General features: G+C 49.5%; 1 protein-coding gene across 1 annotated transcript in view; it reads right to left on the bottom strand.

Moving 5' to 3' along the window:
* CACNA1C (calcium voltage-gated channel subunit alpha1 C) overlaps positions 1 to 24654 on the bottom strand; it is a 600430-nt gene that overhangs the window by 159003 nt on the left and 416773 nt on the right. Inside the window, exon 10 of the mRNA XM_064155731.1 lies at positions 6731 to 6821. Within this exon, the coding sequence (XP_064011801.1) occupies positions 6731 to 6821 (91 nt within the window). The remainder of the gene's footprint in view (positions 1 to 6730; positions 6822 to 24654) is intronic.

Below are 24654 nucleotides of genomic sequence, written 5' to 3'. Positions count from 1 at the left end.
GTAGTTGTAGACAGCAATGAGGTCTGCCCTGAGCCTCCTCTTCTCCAGGCAGCAGTTCAGCAGCCAGGCAAAGATTACATTGCTCAAAACATTTTCAGGACACGCTCTTTCCAGCTGGAATGCCAGCATAGGTTGTTTGCTTTGGTTAATCCCCATTCCTGGCCCCTCTGTGCCACTGAGGGGGACAAGGAAGAAGGGAGGAGTAGGGGGGAGGTGTTTTTAAGATCCAGTTGAATTTACCACTGATTCAGCTGCTGAATTGGTGGCAGCTTTGTTGTTCAGATTAAACTCATTTTGTTTCCCCAAGCCCTGTCAGCCTTTTGCCTTCTATCCCACATGGTGAGTGAGTCCTTTCTGTCACCTGTCTTGACCTTCAAGCCTTTTGTTGTGTTTTCTCCTCCCCATCCCCACCATGGTGGGGTTAAAAAGAGTGAGTGGCTGCTTTGCTGCTAGTTGGGTGACTTAAACCATGAGAGAAGTCCTGGGTATAGAACTCTACTTGTAAACAGATACCCTTTGCTCCTTGCTTCTTTGTACCCAGCCAAAACAGGTTATCAAGTCTGTGACACATCAGAGATAAGATAAACTCTGCTTTGAGATGTTGTCCTTGAGGATAAAAGATGCTGTGTGGCATTGCAGGGCAGTACAAGGCAACACCACGACAGGGCTGATATACTGTGGAAGCTGTGGGACACTTGCCAATGTCCTGTAGAATCCTACAAAGCCTTTTTCAAAGTCAGGCATCTGAAAAAGCTAAGACCCATCTTAGGGAGGGGGACTGCTCCCTGCCACAGCTCTCCTGCTGGCAGCAGAATTACACCAGGAATAAATATGAATAAGGATTTTGGTTCTAGGAAACTGGATTTACACAACAGGCAGAGATTAGATGTTGGGTTCCTCCTGGTTGAAAGACTGACATTGCTCCAGAGAGGCAGTTTCTATTTACCTATGGTGTGGATACCAGAGAAATAAAAGCTTCTTTGAGACCATAGAGTCACAGAATCAACCAAGTTGGAAGAGACCTCCAAGATCATCCAGGCCAACCTAGCACCCAGCCCTAGCCAGTCAACCAGACCATGGCACTAAGTGTCCCATCCAGGCTTTGCTTCAACACCTCCAGGGATGGTGACTCTACCACCTCCCTGGGCAGCCCATTCCAATGCCAATCACTCTCTCTGCCAACAACTTCCTCCTAACATCCAGCCTAGACCACCCCCAGCACAACCTGAGACTGTGTCTCCTTGTTCTGTTGCTGGTTGTCTGGGAGAAGAGCCCAACCCCACCTGGCTACAGCCTCCCATCAGGTAGTTCTAGACAGCAAATAGATGAGTAGGAGACAGCTTTTGTTTGAGAGGTAGTCTCCTGATCATGACCAAATGGGTAGATGAAGGCAGAGCTGTGGCTGTGATGTACCTTGACTTCAGCAAGGCTTTTGATATTGTCTCCCATAACATCCTCACAGAACAGTTCAGGAGATGGGGCATAAAGGGTTGGGCTGTGAGGTGCACTGAAAACTGCTCCACAGGAGAGTTCAGAGGGTTGGCATCGGTAGCACAGAGTCAAGTTGTAGGCCTGTAGCCAGTGGTGTTCCCCAGGGATCAGTGCTGGGTCCAGTTTTGTGCAGTATCTTTATCAGTGAGCTGGATGAGGGCACTGAGTTCCCTGATGATACAAAACCGGGAGGGTGGCTGACACCCCTCGGGCTGTGCTGCCATCCAACCACATCTGGACAGGAGGAGTGCTGGATGAAGGCAAACCTCATGAAGGTCAATTAGGACAAGCACAGGGTCCTGCAGATGGGGAGGCATAACAGGCACCAGTACAAGTTAGGGGTTGCCCTGCTGGAAAGCAGCTCCATGGAGATAGATCTTGGAGTGCTGGTGGCAGCAAGTCCTGCATGGGCCAGCAATGTGCCCCTGGGGCCAAGAGAGGCAATGAATTGAGGAGCCCAGAACTGGACACAGCACTCAAGCTGTGGCCTGAGCAGTGCTGAGCACAGGGGCAGAATAACCTCCCTTGTGTTGCTGGCCACACTGTTCCTGAGCCAGCCCAGGATGCCATTGGCTCTCTTGGCCACATGGGCACACTGCTGCCTCATCTTCAGCTACCATGTACCAGCACCCCCAGGTCCCTCTCTGCCTGGCTGCTCTCAGCCACTCTGCCCTCAGCCTGTAGCACTGCTTGGGGTTGTTGTGGCCAAGAAGTAAATCCTGCACTTGGCCTTGTTCAATCTCATCCCATTGGCCTCTGCCCACCCATCCAGCCTGTCCAGGTCCCTCTGCAGGGCTCTCCTACCCCCCAGCAGATCCACACCTGCTCCTAGCTTGGTATCTTGTTGGTATCCTGTGTGTCCTGCTCTGGGGAAACTTAGACCCCTGCTTTAACATCTACAGTACTGGCAGAAGAAAAGCAGCTCTGTTTAACTGGCATTTTCCTGTGTCTCCTGCCCTGCAATGTGTTGGATGCAGCCATCCCTTCTCCTAATGCCAGCAGTACAGTGATCATGGTGCCAGACCACAGTACTGCCATTCTCCTGTGGGCCTGCTGGGCTATTTTAAGTAAACTCCATTCTAAGTCATGATTATGTTTAGAGTTGGGTTTAACTTCAGCTCTCCTGCCTACATTCCAGCTAAGACAATTACCTTCTGCTTGCCAACATCCCCTGTGCAGTTTTAGTGCAAAACAAGTTACCCTTCATACCTCTCCTCATACCCTTGTGCACTGCAGGCTTAAATCCTTGTCTCATTCTACCCTGAAGGTGGCTGAACTCTAATGCTGTGGAAACAATCCCTGCTTTTACAGCTCTTAAAAGTGCTTTAGGATCCTTTGGGATTAAGGACATTAAATGACTGCAAGCTGTAATATTAATAATACATGCAACTTTATAGGAACAGTTGCCATTGTTGTTAGCTCTGTGCAGCACCAGGGGACCCATTGTGTCAGGAGCCATAACTACAGAATAGAGATGGTTCTCCAAGTTGGATCCAGCTGGAAGGAGTGGTCACACATCCAGCTGCTGCTTCCCACAATGTGACAGGAGCACAAGTGACTTGCTGAGGTGCTAAAGCAAGAGCTGCAACTGCCTTAGAGCTGCACACAGACCCAGCCTGGTTCCTTGAGGCATGAATCCATAACCTAAAAGGACCAACAGGTAGGCAACAGCAGGCAATGTGACAGGAGCACAAGTGACTCTATGAGGTGCTAAAGCAAGAGCTGTAACTGCCTTAGAGCTGCACACAGACCCACTTAGTGGGTTCAGATGCATCCAGGTGGTCACTAAAGGCAAAAAGCAGAGCATGCCCTCTAACATGTCTAACCCAATAAACATCAATCTGGGAGCAGTAAAATGGGACTGGAATGTAGGAAACAGCCAGGCTTGCACATCTGCCCTGGTTCCTTGAGGCATGAATCCATAACCTAAAAGGACCAACAGGTAGGCAACAGCAGGCAATGTGACAGGAGCACAAGTGACTCTATGAGGTGCTAAAGCAAGAGCTACAACTGCCTTAGAGCTACATACAGACCCAGCCTGGTTCCTTGAGGCATCAATCCATAACCTAAAAGGACCAACAGGTAGGCAACAGCAGGCAGGTGGAGGAAAGCCATCACAAACAATTTCTGCTGGGGTCTGCAAGTCCCTGGCTGACACTTACAGGACAGCAGATTGAATTCACAACATACTCCATGTATCCTATCTTGTAATGCAGATAAGATCTCTTCCTCTTCACTTGTAGAGGAGAGGGCCAAGGGTGTGTGCATGAGATACAATCACAGTTTAGGAAGTCATAAGAGTGACAGATAAGATGAAAGTGGAACTGTTGAGCACCAAAGCTCACAGGATAAGAAGGTGAGGACATTGATGGAAAGTAGCAGAAGATGAGCTTAAAACAGACGTAAGAAAGTCACTGTCTACACAGCAGGTAGTGAACTTCAACGTCCTGAAGGCAGACAGCCTTAGTGGGTTCAGATGCATCCAGGTGGTCACTAAAGGCAAAAAGCAGAGCATGCCCTCTGACATGTCTAATCCAATAAACATCAATCTGGGAGCAGTAAAATGGGACTGGAATGTAGGAAACAGCCAGGCTTGCACATCTGCCCTCCTGTCACTGTAAGGTCTGGAACACTGGGACAGCTGGAGCACAGGGCTGAGCAAACACAACATTAGCATACACTTAGGATCAACACTGAAGAGTTCAAGGTATGACCAAGGGTAGGGCAGAGCACCAATACACTCCAGCGTGGTAGAATCTGTAGCACTGATGTGCTTAGCCCATTTTCAGAGGAAATCTGTAGGGACCAGCATATTCCCCCCCAGCATAAAGCCTCTTCTTGTTCAAGGCATGCAAAAAGAAAGGACAGACTACTCTTGCCTCTTCTCCACACAATCACCCAACTGTCAGGGCTGGAAGAGACCTCAAGGATCATCCAGTTCCAACCCCTCCACTATGGGCAGGGACACCTCACACTAAAGCAGGTTGCCCAGGGCAGGGACACCTCACCCTAAAGCAGGTTGCACAGAGCCACATCCAGCCTGGCCTTAAAAACTTCCAGGGATGAGGCTTCCACCACCTCTCTGAGCAACCTGTGTCAGTGTCTCATCACTCTCATGGTGAAGAACTTCTTCCTAATTTCATTTCTAATCTCAATCTCCTCTCCTCTAGCTTGGATTCATCCCCCCCAAATCCTGTCACTACCTGACACCCTAAAAAGTCCCTCCCCAGCTTTCTTGTAGCTCCCTTCAAATACTGGAAGGCCACAATAAGGTCTCATCAGAGCCTTCTCTTCTCTAGACTGAACAGCCCCAACTCTCTCAGCCTGTGCTTACAGCAGAGGAGCTGCAGCCCTGTGGTTGTCCTCATGCTCTTTATGATGTTAAAACATATACTACATGATAAGGTGTTTTACAAGTGCTATCTCACATGCTCTTGAGCATCTCCATTAGCTCCACTGGTGCAATTTCAAGGAGGCATTACTCTCTTCAAACTGATCTGATGTACTTTGTCATTGCAGTACTGTGCTCACCATCTGAAGGCTGCAGGATGGGAGTTATCCTTCATGTATTTCTATTACAAGACACTGCAACATGTACCAGAATTGTCAGAGACATTAAAAACAGACCAGACATTTCTGCTCCTTGGTCTACATGGATTAGCTCTGATTAGCTCTCTTCAAAGAGGAGTTTTAATGAAGAACTCTGTTATCCATCAGGTCTTCTTTTAGCTCCTAAGCAGAACTAAATCTACTGGAGCTCCTCTCCTATGAAACCAGGCTGAGAGAGTTGGGGTTGTTTAGTTTGGAGAGGAGAAGGCTCTGAGGAGACCTTATTGTGGCCTTCCAATGTCTGAAGTGGGCTATGAGAAAGCTGGGGAGGGACTTTATAGGGTGTCAGGTAGAGACAGGAATGAGTGGGATGGATCCAAGCTGGAGGAGGGCAGATTTAGATTAGTATGAGGACGTTAGAAAAAGGTTCTTCACCATGAGGGTGGTGAGAGACTCAAACAGGTTGTCCAGGGAGGTGGTGGAAGCTGAAGGGGGCTACAAGAAAGCTGCTAAGGGATTTTTTTTTTTAGGGTGTCAGGTAGTGTCAGAAGTGGGGAGGAATGGATCCAAGCTAGAGAAGGGGAGATTTGGGTTGAATGTTAGAAGTTCTTAAAGCATGAGGGTGGTGAGTGACTGGCACAGGTTGCCCAGGGAGGTGATAGAAGCCTCATCTCTGGAAGATTTTAAGGCCATGCTGGATGTGGCTCTGTGCAACCTGCTCTAGTGTGAGGTGTCCCCTGCCCATGGCAGGAGGGGTTGGAGCTTAGCTGATCCTCAAGGTCCTTTCCAACCCTGACAATCCTATGATTAGCCTGGGCAGTCATAGAATCATAGAATCATAGAATCAACCAGGTTGGAAGAGACCTCCAAGATCATCCAGTCCAACCTAGCACCCAGCCCTAACCAATCAACTAGTCTGTGTTTTACTTACATCTGCGTAGAGGCACAGGCTCCCTAGCAGCATCCAGGGTGAGTTTACATGGCAATTAAGAATAGGGATCAATAGAATCATAGAATCAACCAGATTGGAAGAGACCTCCAACATCATCCAGTCCAACTTATCCCCCAGCCCTAGCCAGTCAACCAGACCATGGCACTAAGTGCCTCATCCAGGCTTGGCTTCAACACCTCCAGGGATGGTGCCTCCACCACCTCCCTGGGCAGCCCATTCCAATGCCAATCACTCTCTCTGACAACAACTTCCTCCTAACATCCAGCCTAGACTTCCCCCAGCACAACTTCACATTGTGTCCCCTTGTTCTGTTGCTGGTTGCCTGGCAGAAGAGACCAACTCCACCTGGCTACAGCCTCCCTTCAGGTAGTTGTAGACAGCAATGAGGTCTGCCCTGAGCCTCCTCTTCTGCAGGCTGCACACCCCCAGCTCCCTCAGCCTCTCCTTATAGGGTTTGTGTTCCAGGCCCCTCACCAGCTTTGTTGCCCTTCTCTGGACACTTTCCAGCACCTCAACATCTCTCTTGAGCTGAGGAGCCCAGAACTGGACACAGCACTGAAGGTGTGGCCTGAGCAGTGTTGACTTCAGGGGCAGAATAACCTCCCTTGTCCTACTGGACCTGCACTCTCTCCTTCCACCCTCTGTGGGATTCCCTTGCCCTGGAAGCTGCCGAGGTTTGCCCTGGCTGTGAGGCAGGCAGCTCAGCCCCCCGCACACGCATCTGTTAGCCCTACTCACGCCAGCCTAGCACCGCAGTTTTCGCCTTCCATGTCAGCTCCAGGCACGTTGTCTGTGTTCACGGACTCGGTCTCACTGGTGGGCATGCTCACTGTAAGAGTCAAAGGGAAGAAAAAGAGAGGGTTGACCATTAGAACCTGGCACACCTGTTAACAAACCACACGAGAGAAGGAACCAGCTTGATGAAAAGACCCTCAGCTGTAGCTGCGGAGGATGAAGCGCTTGGCTGAGCAAGCCTAGTGCCCCCCTGCACAGGTTGGGCTGCAGGAATATACACTCAAATGCTAAAAGAACAGGCAAAAAAAAAAAGCAGCTGCTCTCTTTCAGAGTCAGTTCCTGGGAATTTTATGAATGAGGATCATTGAAAATTAGAGAACCTGACAAAGCCAACAAGAAGCTTTCATTCGATTCAATGGAACACTTTTAAACCCCACTCCTTTACTCACACCAGCCCAACCACCTTCCTGCCCTTCTCAACCTTTCTTTGCAGTCATTAGAACACAAAATAAAATGCCCAGACTGACAAGCTTTCAGACAAATGGCTGCTGTTAGGCTGACAGCAAGTACCACATCAGCAACACTGATGCAGCACCTTCATATAGCAACCATTAATGGGTTTCAACCTTACACTTGTGCACTGGACCTATAGGGACAAGAAGGGAACTCACACTCATGACCCACTCAGGTAACACTGATGCAGCACCTTAATATATTAACAAGTTTCAACCTTACACTTGTACACTGGACCTATAGGGACAAGAAGGGAACTCACACTCAGTGACCCACTCAGGTGACACTGATGCAGCACCTTCATACTATTAATCATTAATGGGCTTCAATCTTACACTTGTGCACTGGACCTATAGGGACAAGAAGGGAACTCAGACTCTCTGACCCACTCAGGTAACACTGATGCAGCACCTTCATATAGCAACCATTAATGGGCTTCAACCTTACACTTGTGCACTGGACCTATAGGGACAAGAAGGGAACTCACACTCAGTGACCCACTCAGGTGACACTGATGCAGCACCTTCATATTATTAATCATTAATGGGCTTCAATCTTACACTTGTGCACTGGACCTATAGGGACAAGAAGGGAACTCAGACTCTCTGACCCACTCAGGTGACACTGATGCAGCACCTTCATATGTTAACAGGTTTCAATCTTACACTTCTGCACTGGACCTATAGGGACAAGAAGGGATCTCACACTCAGTGACCCACTCAGGTGACACTGATGCAGCACCTTCATATTATTAACCATTAATGGGCTTCAACCTTACACTTGTGCACTGGACCTATAGGGACAAGAAGGGAAAGGGAACTCACACTCATGACCCACTCAGGTGACACTGATGCAGCACCTTCATATATTAACAGGTTTCAACCTTACACTTGTGCACTGGACCTATAGGGTCAAGAAGGGATCTCAGACTCTCTAACCCACTCAGGTGACACTGATGCAGCACCTTCATATTATTAACCATTAATGGGTTTCAACCTTACACTTGTGCACTGGACCTATAGGGACAAGAAGGGAACTCACACTCATGACCCACTCAGGTGACACTGATGCAGCACCTTCATATTATTAACCACTAATGGGCTTCAACCTTACACTTGTGCACTGGACCTATAGGGACAAGAAGGGAACTCACACTCAGTGACCCACTCAGGTATCACAACAGAACAAGCTAATGAATATGGATGGTGTTGGAGATTTTATGCTGGCTATTGCCTACTGAGAGCTGGACAGAATCTTCTAGGCTTTTACACAAGTATGATGGAACAAACACAGAATGAAAGCAAGCTTAGCTGTGAACCTACATGAGCTCTAGTAACCATCACTTCCATTCCACCAGTGGCTCCCAGCTCCTACATGAGCTCTAGTAACCATCACTTCCATTCCACCAGTGGCTCCCAGCTCCTACATGAGCTCTAGTAACCATCACTTCCATTCCACCAGTGGCTCCCAGCTCCTCATAAGCTCTAATAACCATCACTTCCATTCCACCAGTGGCTCCCAGCTCCTACATGAGCTCTAATAACCATCACTTCCATTCCACCAGTGGCTCCCAGCTCCTACATGAGCTCTAGTAACCATCACTTCCATTCCACCAGTGGCTCCCAGCTCCTCATAAGCTCTAATAACCATCACTTCCATTCCACCAGTGGCTCCCAGCTCCTACATGAGCTCTAATAACCATCACTTCCATTCCACCAGTGGCTCCCAGCTCCTACATGAGCTCTAGTAACCATCACTTCATTCCACCAGTGGCTCCCAGCTCCTACATGAGCTCTAGTAACCATCACTTCCATTCCACCAGTGGCTTCCAGCTCCTACATGAGCTCTAGTAACCATCACTTCCATTCCACCAGTGGCTCCCAGCTCCTACATGAGCTCTAGTAACCATCACTTCCATTCCACCAGTGGCTCCCAGCTCCTCATAAGCTCTAATAACCATCACTTCCATTCCACCAGTGGCTCCCAGCTCCTCATAAGCTCTAGTAACCATCACTTCCATTCCACCAGTGGCTTCCAGCTCCTCATAAGCTCCAACATAAGTTAGGACAATGGATAGGATCCAGAATGTGCTCTCTTTCTTCCTCCCTCCCTCCTTTTCCAAACACACAAAAGAAATTAGGAATTATACTTAAAACTGAATTCTGGAGGAGTTATGCAGAGCTCTCAGATGCCTGGCAGAACTTGAAGGCAAAACCTGTACTAGCTGTGGGGTGCACATCTCAAATCAAACTTCAGAGCATGCATTATCAGCTGGTAAAGAGGCTTCTAATAGCCTGTAAGAATACACTGCTCAATACTAAGATCACCTCTTATCTCTGAACCCTTGATGCAAAAGAAAGCAATGTAGAACAAGTAGGTTCCATTAGGCAGATGTTTAATGGGTCATGGGCTCAGGTTTTTCTTTTAGAGGCTACAAAGGTATCAGAAGGCTCTTCCAAAGAGGCTCTGGCTTCCTGCTTTGAAATCATTGGGACAGAAATGTCATAGAATGGCTTAGGTTGGAAGGGATCTTAAGAGATCATCCATTCCAAAATCCTTGCCATTGGACTGGACTTGGTTGCTCAAGGCCTCATCCAACCTGGCCTTGAACACTTCCAGGGAGAGGACATCCATAACCTCTCCAGGGGACCTATTCCAGAGTCCTACCACCCTCATACTGATGAACTTCTTCCTAAGATCCAGGCTACTGTTCCTCAGCTTCCAACCATTCCTTCTCATCCTATCCCTAGACACCCTTTTCAGAAGTCACTCTGCAGCCTTCCTGTAGGGTCCCTTCAGTTATTGGAAGCCCTCCAAGAACCTTCTCCCCTCCAGGCTGAACACCCCCAGCTCCCTCAGCCTATCCTCATAGCAGAGGTGCTCCAGCTCTGGGATCATTTTCATGGCTCTCCTCTGGACTTGCTCCAAGAGTTGCCTATCCTTCTTACGATGGGGACACCAGAACTGGACACAGAATGCAAGACAGGATCTCACAGAACAGAGCAAATGGGAAGAATCACCTCCTGATGCAGCACACAGCTGCCTTCTGGGCTGCATGAGCATGCTGCTGGCTCATGGGGAGCTTCTCATCAATCAGCATCTCCAAGTCCTTTACTTCAGGGTTACCCTCAACCCACTCTGCACCCAGCCTCTATTTGTCCTTCATAGCCTGTATCTTTCCTTCATAGAATCACAGAACAGTCTGGGCTGGAAGGGACCTCCAAAGCTCATCCAGTCCAACCCTCTCTGCACTCAGCAGGGACATGGCCAGCTAGAGCAGTTTGCCCACAGCCCTGTCCAGCCTCACCTTCAATATTTCCAGGAATAGGGCTCCAACCACCTCCCTGGGCAACCTGTTCCAGTGTTCTACTACCCTCATGGTGCAGAACCTGCTCCTAACATCCAATCTCAATCTGCTCTGCTCTAGTCTGAAGCCATTGCCCTGGTCCTGTCCCTGCAGGCCTTTGCAGACAGTCTCTCTGCAGCCTTCTCTTAACCCCCTTCAGGTACTGGCAGGCTGCTATTAGGTCTGCCTGGAGCCTTCTCTTCTCCAGACTCAACACTCCCAGCTCCTTCAGCCTATCTCCATAGCACCCCAGCACCATCCCACCCCATCAATTCCCATGCCTACAACACACATCTTAGGGCAATCCAGAGTTGCTGTGCTGTGTTCTGAGGACCAGATGAAAGAATGGACTGCCTGGCACTCTTGCCATAGCTATGCCACACTGCAGTCTAACGCTGCCCATTCCTTTCCAGAGACCAGATGCTTCAGTGATCTTAATCTGGAAAAGCCACTTTAAGGAATCAGCTGAACCCACATTTTGTTGTACATGTGGGAGAGTCTAAATCCTCTCTCTTGTTCATCAGCAAAGATAAAGATTGCCTTTGTTAGCCTCCTGGATTCAGATTAGGTGCTTGGTCAAAAGCTCAGGGATGCAAATCAACAGACTATGCCTTGGAAATTCCTGGACCTCAGCCTGGCTTGAATGCCCAGGATGTGTACATTTTATGTCAGCTACCCCCAAACTAAAAGGCTTCTGTGTATTTGGGGTATGGACAGGTACAGTGCAGGGAGGAGGCAGAGACCCTCCCCCAGCACTGCTGCCAGACCCCTACCAATGCATGAGAATACACAGCAAGGTCCCCTGGAGCTGCACCTCATAGGTTCACTGAGAGATACAAGAAGAACCAAAACACAGACAAGGCACTACTCCTGCTGGGGAGCTCCCAGCTGCATCTCTCTCCTGTCTCTCTGATTAATCCACTTTGCTTCCTAACCCCCCTGGCCAAACCTCCACTCTTCCTTGGGACTGGGCTAAGGTTGAGAGGGGTGGCAGAAGGTGGAAGAGTGGTTGGGAGCCCCTCCTGGGAGCTCAGGTTTCTGGGAGGGCTGTTGTGTTTCTGTATTACCTTTTACCTTCTGTATATAACTGTATGTACTGTAACTATCTGCTTGTATATTGTGCTAGCTGTAAATATAAGCTTCATTCAACTTCCAGAGCTGGCTGAGTCTGGTCTGGATGATTTCCAAAGTAGGGGGGGGAGCAGGGAACATCCAAACCATCACAACACCCATCTAAAAAACTGTACAAAAAGACAGGAGCAATGCCTGCCAAAGGGTGGACCTCCACCAGACCACCAAGTGTGGACCTCCAGAGCTGCACCACCACCAGCAGCACCACCAGAGCTGTCTTCCACCAGAAGAACCTCTGAGGAACTCCACAGATCATGCCTGGGCCATGCACTTGTCTCTCTCTCCCTCCCATGTGCGACTGATGGTAATACAGATCCTAGCTCTTTTCCTTCCCTGCTTCTTCCCTTCTTCTCTGTTCTCTTTATCTCTTTCCCCTTTCTCTCTCTCTCTCATAGAATCAACCAGGTTGGAAGAGACCTCCAAGATCTTCCAGTCCAACCTAGCATCCAGCCCTAGCCAGTCAACCAGACCACAGCACTAAGTGCCTCATCCAGGCTTGGCTTCAACACCTCCAGGGATGGAGACTCCACCACCTCCCTGGGCAGCCCATTCCAATGCCAATCACTCTCTCTGCCAACAACTTCCTCCTAACATCCAGCCTAGACTTCCCCACCACAACTGGAGACTGTGTCCCCTTGTTCTATTGCTAGGTGCCTGGGAGAAGAGACCAACCCCACCTGGCTACAGCCTCCCTTCAGGTAGTTGCAGACAGCAATGAGATCTGCCCTGAGCCTCCTCTTCTGCAGGCTGCACACCCCCAGCTCCCTCAGCCTCTCCTCACAGGGTTTGTGCTCCAGGCCCCTCACCCTCTGTTTTGTCCAACCTCATCCTTTACTGAATAGTTTTGTGGTGATCTCTGGTCTCGTTTGCACCTTAATTTCATAACAGGGAAATCTCTAAGAACAGATCTTGCTCCTCTGGACAGAGATATTGTTAATCTCTGTTCTCTGAACCACAGCAACACCAAAGAGTTAAGTAAGCTGTAAGAGGACCCAACATTCATAATGGAAATTTGCAGCCCAGACTAAGCCCAAGACATTGATATTTCGCGAGTCATCTTTGAAGATGAGGCGAAGCACTTGCAAGGTATTTTTGAGCTCATTTGCAAATGGAAACCCATTTTTGTGTTAAACATTAGCAAGAGGTCACTTTGCAGAGCAGCTTGTTATCTTGAGTGCATGAAGAAGATACTGCACAAGCAACAGAGGAAAGCACAGCACATGCACAAATACACAAAGCCACATTGTACATCAGAGGGATGGAGCGTGGACAGAGAGCACAGGGAAACATTACCATGGGTTTCTGTGGAGTGACTAAACCAAGCAAACTTTCCTTTCTTCTTATCAGGCAAGTCAGCTGGAGTGCTTCCTTTCACAGACAAGATGGTCAGTGTCAAGTACCAGGAACAAGACATCAATAGAGAACATGCAGGCAGTGACAGGCAAAAGAAAAGAACAAGGAACTCAGCTTCCACATGACATCCACTTCTGTAGGCAAACTTCATCCCGTGAATTAAGAGTACAAAATGAAAAACAAGGGCACACACAAGTGTGAAATATCATAACAGGTCATCAAAGGGTTAACTCGGCCTTGGTTTCTGCTCCTCTTTATGTCTGGCTTCAGAGCCAGGTGAAGTTGCTGTGTTTGAGTTCATAGGTCAAACCCTTTTTCGGCTGACATCAGTGGCAATTCTCTTCTCGTTTGGCTGTCTGAACCACCAAAATCGATGGAAGTAAGCTAATGGCAATGTGTCCTCAGGTTATCTCCTGGTCTTTAGGTCAGAATCTGGACTAGACTCTTCTGGAATGAGGTTTTCTTCCTGAACTGCTCCAGTATCTACAAACTGTTCCAAAACTGTCAGAGGTGCCAAAGGGAAGCTGATGGGGTAATCACATTTCTCTTTCTGCACCGCTGGAAATGAACAACCTTCATCAAGCACTCAGATGTACATTGCCTTACCCAAACCAGGGAACCCCTAGACTATGGCTCCTGATTTACATTTGAGTTTACACTTGGCAGTCATCCTCTGATGTCAGAGAATTTTAGAATCAACCAGGTTGAAGAGACCTCCAAGATCATCCAGTCCAACCTAGCACCCATCCTTCTGCTGCAAGGCTTTTCGTGGCACCACCTAATCATAGAATCAACCAGGTTGGAAGAGACCTCCAAGATCTTCCAGTCCAACCTAGCACCCAGCCCTAGCCAGTCAACCAGACCATGGCACTAAGTGCCTCAGCCAGGCTTTGCTTCAACACCTCCAGGGATGGTGACTCCACCACCTCCCTGGGCAGCCCATTCCAATGCCAATCACTCTCTCTGCCAACAACTTCCTCCTCACATCCAGCCTAGACCTCCCCTGGCACAACTTCACACTGTGTCCCCTTCTTCTGTTGCTGCTTGCCTGGCAGAAGAGACCAACCCCACCTGGCTACAGCCTCCCTTCAGGGAGTTGTAGACAGCAATGAGGTCTGCCCTGAGCCTCCTCTTCTGCAGGCTGCACACCCCCAGCTGCCTCAGCCTCTCCTCATAGGGCTGTGCTCCAGGCCCCTCACCAGCTTTGTCACCCTTCTCTGGACACCTTCCAGTATCTCAGTATCTCTCTTGAACTGAGGAGCCCAGAACTGGACACAGCACTCAAGGAGTGGCCTGATGTTGATCTCTGTCTATTTTATACATACATATGTATATACACACACATATACACACTTGCACACAGAGGTCTTCAGTCCACCCAGATCTGAAGCTCACGCAGAGAGATGTCTTAGAGTGTACTTCACACTTCCCCAACCTTACTGCTGCTGAAAGCCAAATGTAAAGTGAGGGCCATAGCTGCAGTGGCACACAGGCTGAAGACACTCCTGTGCTTCTCCTTGCTGGCACTAGCTCACAGCCATTTATTATACTTCACTGATGGAAAAGGTTAAGGACAATAAAGAGTATTAAGATGGATTCAAGTATTAGAAGAATGATGACCTAGAAGTTAAAGGTCAGGACAGAGAGAAGACAAGGACTGTATTCCTCAATGCAGTATGCTCCCAGCAGGGCAATCCCTTACTTTACCTGGCACTTCATATCATAGAATCATAGAATCAAGCAGGTTGGAAGAGACCTCCAAGATCATCCAGGCCAACCTAGCGCCCAGCCATAGACCATGGCACTAAGTGCCTCATCCAGGCTTTGCTTCAACACCTCCAGGGATGGCGACTCCACCACCTCCCTGGGCAGCCCATTCCAATGCCAATCACTCTCTCTGCCAACAACTTCCTCCTAACATCCAGCCTAGACCTCCCCTGCCACAGCTTGAGACTGTGTCCCCTTCTTCTGTTGCCCCTCCCTGGGCAGCCCATTCCAAACCATCTTCAATATCAGGGGATAAACACGTGTGCAGATGCTGGCAGATTCACTCAGACGAGTTAACAGATCCTGAAAACAGAAGATGATGTAGAAGAATTGTGTACAAAGTGGGGCTGAACACGAGAGAAAGCAGAGCAGATACTGCCTGGATGGCTCCCTTGCCTGGCTGAGTTCTCAGGGATGCTGGGCTATGTCCACACCCCAGCTCCAGCCTACAAACAAGGCAGGCATTTTTTTTTTGCAGCTCAGCTAAATAATTACTGGAACCAAACATGAACCAAGAATGCTGGAGGTAAATCCACCACAGGAATGCTTTAATAAGAAAGAGGTTTAGTTTTTTTCTCTTAAGTGGTTGCCTCTAGCCCAAACTGAGTTTTGTTTAGGGCCATGGTATACAGCCTGTGCCATCTGGATGGCTGCTTCCTCCATGGAATTTTGGGAGTTGAGACAAAGGTTAAAAGATGAGGTAAATGCAGATTTCCTCCCACCTTGGCACAAAGCAGCTCAGCAGTGGAAATCCTGGTGCCTCCTGTCCTGTACCACATGTGTTCAGTGAAATATCCAGCCTTACAGGAGTAGCTCCCTGCCAACCTCAGAAGAGTCATTGGACACTGGAATGGGCTGCCCGGGGAGGTGGTGGAGTCACCATCCCTGGAGCTGTTCAAGGCAGGATTGGACGTGGCACTTGGTGCCATGGTCTGGCCTTGAGCTCTGTGGTAAAGGGTTGGACTTGATGACCTGTGAGGTCTCTTCCAACCTTGGTGATACTGTGATACTGTGAAATCCACTGCTTATAAGCAAATGAGAGCTCACCAGAGGCTCTGGTTCTGCCAGACATAGAAGCAGCTCACCTCTGCACCTCCTGACCTTCACTACATCTTCCATCTACCACATACTTTGCAGTGAAGGTGCTTCAGTGTCCAAAGTGCAGCGTGGGTAAGGCAGAAGCCTTGTGAGGAGAGGCTGAGGGAGCTGGGGGTGTGCAGCCTGCAGAAGGGGAGGCTCAGAGCTGACCTCATTGCTGTCTGCAACTACCTGAAGGGAGGCTGTAGCCAGGTGGGGTTGGGCTCTTCTGCCAGGCAAGCAGCAACAGAACAAGGGGACAGAGTCTCAAGTTGTGGCAGGGGAGGTCTAGGCTGGATGTTAGGAGGAAGTTCCTGGCAGAGAGAGTGATTGGCATTGGAATGGGCTGCCCAGGGAGGTGGTGGAGATGTTCAGGCAAAGCCTGGCTGAGGCACTTAGTGCCATGGTCCGGTTGATTGGACAGGGCTGGGTGCTAGGTTGGACTGGATGATCTTGGAGGTCTCCTTCCAACCTGTTTGATTCTGTGATTCAAGTGTCTCATGGTTTCAAGAGTGCTAACCAAATGGGTCAGTAGACTTTACAGTGGCTTGTGAAACCTTTGTACTTCTTACCTCTTGCCCCAGTGTGGCTCATCTCTAAATGCAGACTTTTTCCTTCGGACTACCTGAATTCTAATTTCCCATTCCACAGCATTCCTGCAGCAGCTACAGCCACAACAAAAGCTATGTAGCAGCTTCCTCAACAATAAACCTGAAAAATGCTCCTTGTTGTGCTAATTCTAGCTCTGAGACCCCAGAAGCAGAAACCAGCACAGAGTCTTCACTCTCTGACTGGCTAGACAGACCAATGCACAAGACCTTTCGAGAGCCTCTGTTCCATGTCACTGGCATCAAGCATCCATACCAGCTCTGCTCTTGCACTAACATATGTCTCTCCTCCACCAAAATGCCCTGTGGGCATGCAGGGAGCTATTAGATGGCAGATTGCCAAAAGACAGCCAAGCACTGAAGCAGAAAGCTGGCACCAGCAAATGCCCTTCTGCGCAGCCCTAAGATGATTTTCCCTTTACATGCTTGGAGAAGAATATCTTTTTTCTCAGCTCAGCAGTATCACTGCCACATCTTGCTTCTATGACACATTTGTCATCTTGACAGTGGATCTTAAGAGTCACATTTATCTCTGTGGATTATATTCTGGGATCTCACCCGTTGATGAATCTTGTTGTGATGCTGTGACAATTTCAGCTGCAGAGAAGATTATGCCTGGGCAAGAGGTGCTCAGTTCCATAAACACAGAGAAGAAACTGTTGGCAGATTTTAACAGGAGATGTCTACTACATGAATGCTGAGACCTGGGCATTAGTTTTAGAACTGGTTATCATAGAATGGCAGAATTAAGTAGTTGGAAAAGATCTCTAAGATCATCACCTAACCCTTCCACTTAACTAACCCATGGCACTAAGTGCCTCATCCAGCAGCCTTTTAAACACTTCCAGGGATGGTGACTCCACCACCTCCCTGGGCAGCACATTCCAATCCAAATCACTCTTGCTGTGAAGAACTTCTTCCTAACATCCAGCCTAAACCTGCCCTGGCACAGCTTGAGACTGTGTCCCCTTGTTCTGTTGCTGCTTGCCTGGCAGAAGAGCCCAACCCCAACTGGCTACAGCCTCCCTTCAGGTAGTTGTAGACAGCAATGAGGTCTGCCCCGAGCCTCCTCTTCTGCAGGCTGAACACCCCCAGCTCCTTCAGCCTTTCCTAACAGGGCTCCCCAGCCCCCTCAACAGCCTTGCTGTCCTTCTCTGGACACCTTTAAGCACCTCAACTTCTTTCTTAAACTGAGGAGCCCAGAACTGGACACAGCACTCAAGATGTGGCCTAACCACTGCTGAGTACAGGGACAGAAGGACTGCTCTGGTGCTGCTGGCCACATTATTCCTGATCCAAGCCAGGATGCCACTGACTTTCTTGGCCACCTGGGCACACTGATGGCTCATGTTCAGCTGCTGTCAACCAGCACTCCAAGTGCCTCTCTGCCTGGCTGCTCTCAGCCACTCAGTCCCCAGCCTGTAGCCCTGCATGGGGTTGTTGTGGCCAAAGTGCAGAACCTGGCACTTGGCTCTGTTAAAACTCCTGGCACTAGACTGTGCCCATCTGTGCAGCCTGTCCAGATCCTTCTGAAGAGCCCTCCTACCCTCTAACAGATCCTCACTTGCTCCCAACTTGTTGTCATCTGCAAACTCACTGATGGAGGACTCGATCCCCTCATCCAGATCATCAATGAAGACATTAAACAGGACTGGGCCCAGCACTGATCCCTGGGGCACACCACTCATGACAGCTGCCAGCTGGATGTGGCACCATTCACCACCACTTTCTGGGCCCAGCCACCCCATGCTTGAGGAATTGCCTAACTTCACATCCCCAATGTATCTGTTCGAGTTGAGCTACAGAGACAGAGATCCCCACCAAAGCTCCTCTGGACACCATAGTGATGTCTTGCTCAACTGTATGGATAAGGCACATCCTCTTCTCACCCTCAGGTCAGGCACCTGGCCTAAAACACTGTCACTATCCACCAGTATCATTAGTTCAGATTGAAAAATCACCTATGGTGAGTTTTCAGGATAAGAAAATCAATGACACATTTGATGGTGCTCACTTCAGCTGCAGTTTCCCCAATACTCAGTTTCTACTGGTACCGAATTGCTCTGCAGAACATGGACCTAAATTACACTTTATGCCCACATTGGCACCTAAGGTCAGAGGGAACTGATGTCACTGCACCACCATTTCACCTTCCTGTGCTACCCTGGGCATGTGATCACAGAATCACACAATGTTAGAGGTTGGAAGGGAGCTCCAGAGGTCATTGAGTGCAACCTCTGGGCCAAAAGCAGGATCACTCAGCACAGTCCATGCAGGAATGCTCCCAGGTGGGTTTTGAATGTCTCCAGAGATAGAGACTCCAGAACCTCTCTGGACAGCCTGCTCCAGGGCTCTGCCACCCTCACCATGAAGTTTCTTCTCATGTTGAGGTGAAACCTTCTCTGTTCCAGTTTGTATCCATTGCTCCTTGTTTTACCCCCATGCTAAAATCACTCAGGGGCCATGATTCCCCATTGCCTTTTCCTGTAGGGCAGACACTGCCCTGAGCAAGCTGTAGAACACCTAACTGAAGCAGCAGAGAGCTTTGAAGTCAAATGCAATATTATTTAGTGAGGTCAAGCTGCCAGGACATTAAACTACCCAAGCAGCAGCACCACAGCCATCAGAATGCACTCATGATGGAAGGAAAACAGTACCCAAGAGGCTGAAAGAAAGAAGCATTGTTGTTGGAGATGACTTAGAGTTGCTGGCTGTGCTCTCTGCTCTTCCAAAAAGAGCTTTGAAAGGCTATGGCTTGGAGTGCCAGAAAGATCTGCTTGGGAAGCTAGGTGCAAGCATGCCTTTTGGAAAAGGAGATCTTCCCTGGCAGCCCTCATTAGGTCCACAGGGACATAGGCTATGGTACTGAATTGCTCTGCAGAACATGGACCTAAATTACACTTTATGCCCACACTGGCATCTAAGGTCAGAGGGAACTAATGTCACTGCACCACCATTTCACCTTCCTGTGCTACCCTGGGCATGTGATCACAGAATCACAGAGCCTTAGAGGTTGGAAGGGAGCTCCAGAGATCACAGAGTCCAACCTCCCTGCCAAAGCAGGATCACCCAGGGTAGTCCATGCAGGAATGCATCCAGAGGAGGAGACTCCACAACTCTTCTGGGCAGCCTGCTCCAGGGCTCTGTCACCCTCACTCTAAAGAAGTTTCACCTCACATTGAGTGAAACCTTCTCTGTTCCAGTTTGTGTCCATTGCTCCCTGGCTTACTGCTGTGCACCACCAAAATGAGCTTGGCCCCTTCCACTTGAGACCCACCCCTCAGATATTTATGGGCACTGATCAGATCCCCTCTGAGCCCTTTCTTCTCCAGACTAAACAGCCCCAGGGCTCTCAGTCTCTCTCTGTAGGGGAGATGCTCAAGTCCCCAAATCATCCTTGTGGCTCTCTGATGGACTCCCTCTAGCAGATCCCTGTGATTGAGCCTTCCTATGTATCCATTCAGTTCCTCTGAGAGGAGGATCATAACTCTGCACTCACCTTGCAAATCTCTCTGAGATCTGCAAAAGGAATGCATTATAGTAAGTGCTAAGTGCTATAGTTATTACTGCTGCTAATGCCTCCCAGACGGGATTCTGCAGAGCTATAAAGCAAATCTAAAGAGCTAAGAAGTCCTGTGAATTCTCCAGCTGGGATTTAAGATTTCTTTTTCATTCAAGCACAACAAGCATAAATTGCAGCATCCAGGCTGCTGAATGTGCATCAAGTGAATGTCTTTGGCTCCAGTTGAACCCTTGCTCCCCGCGGTGCTGCTCGTGCCCATCGTTTCATGAACGAGGCTATGGGCAGCTGTCACAGTATAAATCCACTCATTGCTTTTTCTCAGTGGACAGCTCTCATTTTAATTAACAGCACTGGTTAGGGTGGGCAGAGGCCAATGGGATGAGATTGAACAAGGCCAAGTGCAGGTGTGCCCACTGGCCAAGAGAGCCAATGGCATCCTGGGCTGGCTCAGGAGCAGTGTGGCCAGCAGGACAAGGGAGGTTATTCTGCCCCTGTACTCAGCACTGCTCAGGCCACACCTTGAGTACTGTGTCCAGTTCTGGGCTCCTCAATTCAAGAGAGATGTTGAAGTACTGGAAAGTGTCCAGAGAAGGGCAACAAAGCTGGTGAGGGGCCTGGAGCACAGCCCTGTGAGGAGAGGCTGAGGGAGCTGGGGGTGTACAGCCTGCAGAAGAGGAGGCTCAGGGCAGAGCTCATTGCTGTCTGCAAGTACCTGAAGGGAGGCTGTAGCCAGGTGGGGTTAGTCTCTTTTGCCAGACAACCAGCAACAGAGCAAGGGGGCATAGTCTCAAGTTGTGCCAGGGGAAGGTCTAGGCTGGATGTTAGGAGGAAGTTCCTGGCAGAGAGAGTGATTGGCATTGGAATGGGCTGCCCAGGGAGGTGGTGGAGTCGCTGTCCCTGGAGGTGTTGAAGTAAAGCCTGGATGAGGCACTTAGTGCCATGGTCTGGTTGACTGGATAGGGCTGGGTGCTAGGTTGGACTGGATGATCTTGGAGGTCTCTTCCAACCTGGTTAATTCTATGATTCTATGTATCAGATGTGCAGACATATGACTAACAGACATGTTAATACCACATGCAGGCTACTGCACACCTATGAGTGTATTATCTTGCTACTAATTAAGCTTCCTGAGACTTACTCTAACGTAAGAACCTCCTCAGCTACTTTAAAAAGTTGCTATTTCCCTTATTTTTGCCACAATATTGGCAGTAATATGTCACTTTTCACAAATATTTGTTCATGTTGGCCAGTGAGTGGAATGCCTGTTGAACAGAGACCACATCATGGGCACAGCCAGACTCCTAACCCTGCCAAGTGTAAGCCTTTGCAAGCCTCAGACATGTTCTGTTCTGTATTGGAGAGGAGGAACTTAAAATCCTCTTAGCTTTTCCCTGTCTGAAGGGACAGGGGTGCAGGACTCACCCAAAAGCAAACCTTACAGGAAGGAGGCGAACGCTCAACTCAAAAGGGCAAACCAAGCAGTTTCCAGTATCACAGTATCACAGTATCACCAAGGTTGGAAGAGACCTCAGAGATCATCAAGTCCAACCCTTCACCACAGAGCTCAAGGCCAGACCATGGCACCAAGTGCCACGTCCAATCCTGCCTTGAACAGCTCCAGGGACGGCGACTCCACCACCTCCCCGGGCAGCCCATTCCAGTGTCCAATGACTCTCTCAGTGAAGAACTTTCTCCTCACCTCCAGCCTAAATCTCCCCTGGCATAGCCTGAGGCTGTGTCCTCTTGTTCTGGTGCTGGCCACCTGAGAGAAGAGAGCAACCTCCTCCTGGCCACAACCACCCCTCAGGTAGTTGTAGACAGCAATAAGGTCACCCTGAGCCTCCTCTTCTCCAGGCTAACCAATCCCAGCTCCCTCAGCCTCTCCTCATAGGGCTGTGCTCAAGGCCTCTCCCCAGCCTCGTCGCCCTTCTCTGGACATGCTCAGGCACCAAAATGTCCCTCCTAAACTGGGGGGCCCAGAACTGAACACAGCACTCCCTGGGTAGGTGTTTGCACTGCTGAGCAAACTCCTTCAGTCTGTGCTAGAGTATCAGCCTGCGAGTGCAATGCAAGTAACTCTCTTCATCCCTGTGGCTGAGGCTGGACAGATGGCATGGGTCACAGGGTGACAGAGCTGCTAGCAGAACACACCTTGAAGGATGTCTCTCTCCTGAATCTGGATCCTCCTGTGACACCCTAAGCCAAATGACTTGTCTGGTTTGCCCTGCTAGGAGGGAGCAACTCACCTGCCAAAGGGCAAGGTGTTTACTCAGCAGCACACACTTTGTAGCACATTCCTGGGGTCAGCCTGGTGCTTTTAATACTTTGAAGCAAACCTTCTGGTTCTCTGCTGAATTCTGAAGCAATTTGGTACCAAAAAAACCCCAATCCAACCAAAAAAAACCCCAATCCAACAAAAAAAAACCCAACTGACCAAACCAAACAAAATACCCCAAACCAACAAAATCAACCCACCAAAAAACCCAAACACCCTCCCTCCCCCCAGAATCCTCAAACAACCCCCCCAGAAAAACCCATCAGAACCCAAAGAATAAGTAAAGAAAAACAGTTGAGGAGCAAGGGAGGTTCTCCTCCCTCTCTACTCTGCCCTGGGGAGACCCCATCTTGAATACTGTGTTCAGTTTTGGGCTCCCCAGTTTAAGAGGGACAGGGATGTGCTGGAGAGGGTCCAGTGGAAGGCGATGAGGATGATCAGGGAACTGGAGGACATGGCTGATGAGGAGAGGCTGAGGGACCTGGGGCTGTTTAGTCTGGAGAAGACTGAGAGGGGATTTGATAAATGTTTATAAGTATCTGAGGGCTGCCAGGAGAGGGGGGACAGGCTCTGCTCACTGCTCCCTGGGATAGGACAAGGAGCAATGGGTGTAAGCTGCAGCACAGAAGGTTCTGCCTCAACACAAGGGGGAACTTCTTTACTGTAAGGCTCACAGAGCACTGGCACAGGCTGCCCAGAGAGGTTGTGGAGTCTCCTTCTCTGGAGCCTTTCAAGGTCTGCCTAGATGCATTCCTCTGTGATCTGTGTTAGATAGGATTGTCCTGCTCTGGCAGGGGGGTTGGACTCGATGATCTCCTTGGGTCCTTTCCAATCCCTCACATCCTGTGAGCCTGTGATCTATGACTCTTTCAATGGTATTTTGAGATGGTGAACAAATCAGAACAGCACATTCTGAATTGTGCTGTGAGATTTCCCACTCATGCTTTATGCAAGCTATCAGAGGAAGGTTGTACAAGCAGCAGTGTCATCATACTGGAACATGGCCAGAGAAGGGCACCAAGGCTGGTGAGGGGCCTGGAGCACAGCCCTATGAGGAGAGGCTGAGGGAGCTGGGGGTGTGCAGCCTGCAGAAGAGGAGGCTCAGGGCAGAGCTCATTGCTGTCTAACAACTACCTGAAGGGAGGCTGTAGCCAGGTGGGGTTGGGCTCTTCTGCCAGGCAACCACCAATAGAACAAGGGGACACAGTCCAAAGTTGTGCCAGGGGAGGACTAGGATGGATGTTAGGAGGAAGTTGTTGGCAGAGAGAGTGATTGGCATTGGAATGGGCTGCCCAGGGAGGTGGTGGAGTCACCATCCCTGGAGGTGTTCAGGAGAAGCACTTAGTGCCATGGTCTGGTTGATTGGACAGGGCTGGGTGCTAGGTTAGACTGGATGAGCTTGGAGATCTCTTCCAACCTGCTTGATTCTATGATTCTATGAAATGAACCTTCACCTGTCCTGCAAAATGACACCTGGGCACAAGTAGCTTCTCACTTGAAAACCAGTAGGACATTGTAACTGCAGACTGGTCTGGCAGGCTCCCTGCAAGTGGGGGCCTGAAAGCTGAACTCTAGATAAGGTGTTGGGAAGCCATACAAACACTGACCATGACAAAACAACTACACACAAAGCAAGGGCCTTGGAGACAGTAAAATCAACAGCTAAAGCAAAACCTCCACCCTGCCCTGACCACTTTTGTCCCCCTAACAAACACGGTGCTATTTGCACCTGTCCACTAGCTCTGGTCTTAGTGCAAATAACCAGCACATGATTCTCAAGCACAGGTGTGGCTCTAAAGCAGGCCTGAAATTCCTGTACACAGGGGAGCTTCTGCATCTGCCCACCCAAAGAAATATACACCTAGGTGGGGAACTCTCAGCTTTGATAAGCAGCTCTCCTGCAGGAAAAGCATCTTTGTTCTTTCAGGTCACAGCCCTGTCAATCTGTCCTCCTGCAGAGTCCAGGAGGAGAAAAACAACATTACAGAAGCCAGTTCCATCCTGACCTGCTTAGGCCATCAGAAATTCTCCAGGGAGTGCTGCTCCCCACTTAGATTGCTCAGTGCCAAAGCGACTGAGATGCAGCTCTGGCTGGTTTGTGACATTCCTGTCTGTCAGATGCCATTCCAAGGTGGATGACACCTTAAAACTCGGTGAGTGGCCTGCAGTTTGTGAGCTAGAACACATTAAGAGGATATGTTAGGGTAGCAGGGGATGTCTGGAGGGTGCAGCAGGTGGGAAGCCATGCCCTGGTAGCTCACAGTGCGCATCTCTCCCAGAGGTAGCTTGGGCAGGAATTACACTGGTGAGAAGGTAGGTCTGTCTGAGGACTAG

This window comes from Pogoniulus pusillus, chromosome 15 (genome assembly GCF_015220805.1).
Source record: "Pogoniulus pusillus isolate bPogPus1 chromosome 15, bPogPus1.pri, whole genome shotgun sequence".
Taxonomy (NCBI): domain Eukaryota; kingdom Metazoa; phylum Chordata; class Aves; order Piciformes; family Lybiidae; genus Pogoniulus; species Pogoniulus pusillus.
The sequence above is the reverse complement of the archived record's forward strand: the minus strand, read 5'-3'. Positions and strand labels throughout refer to the sequence as shown.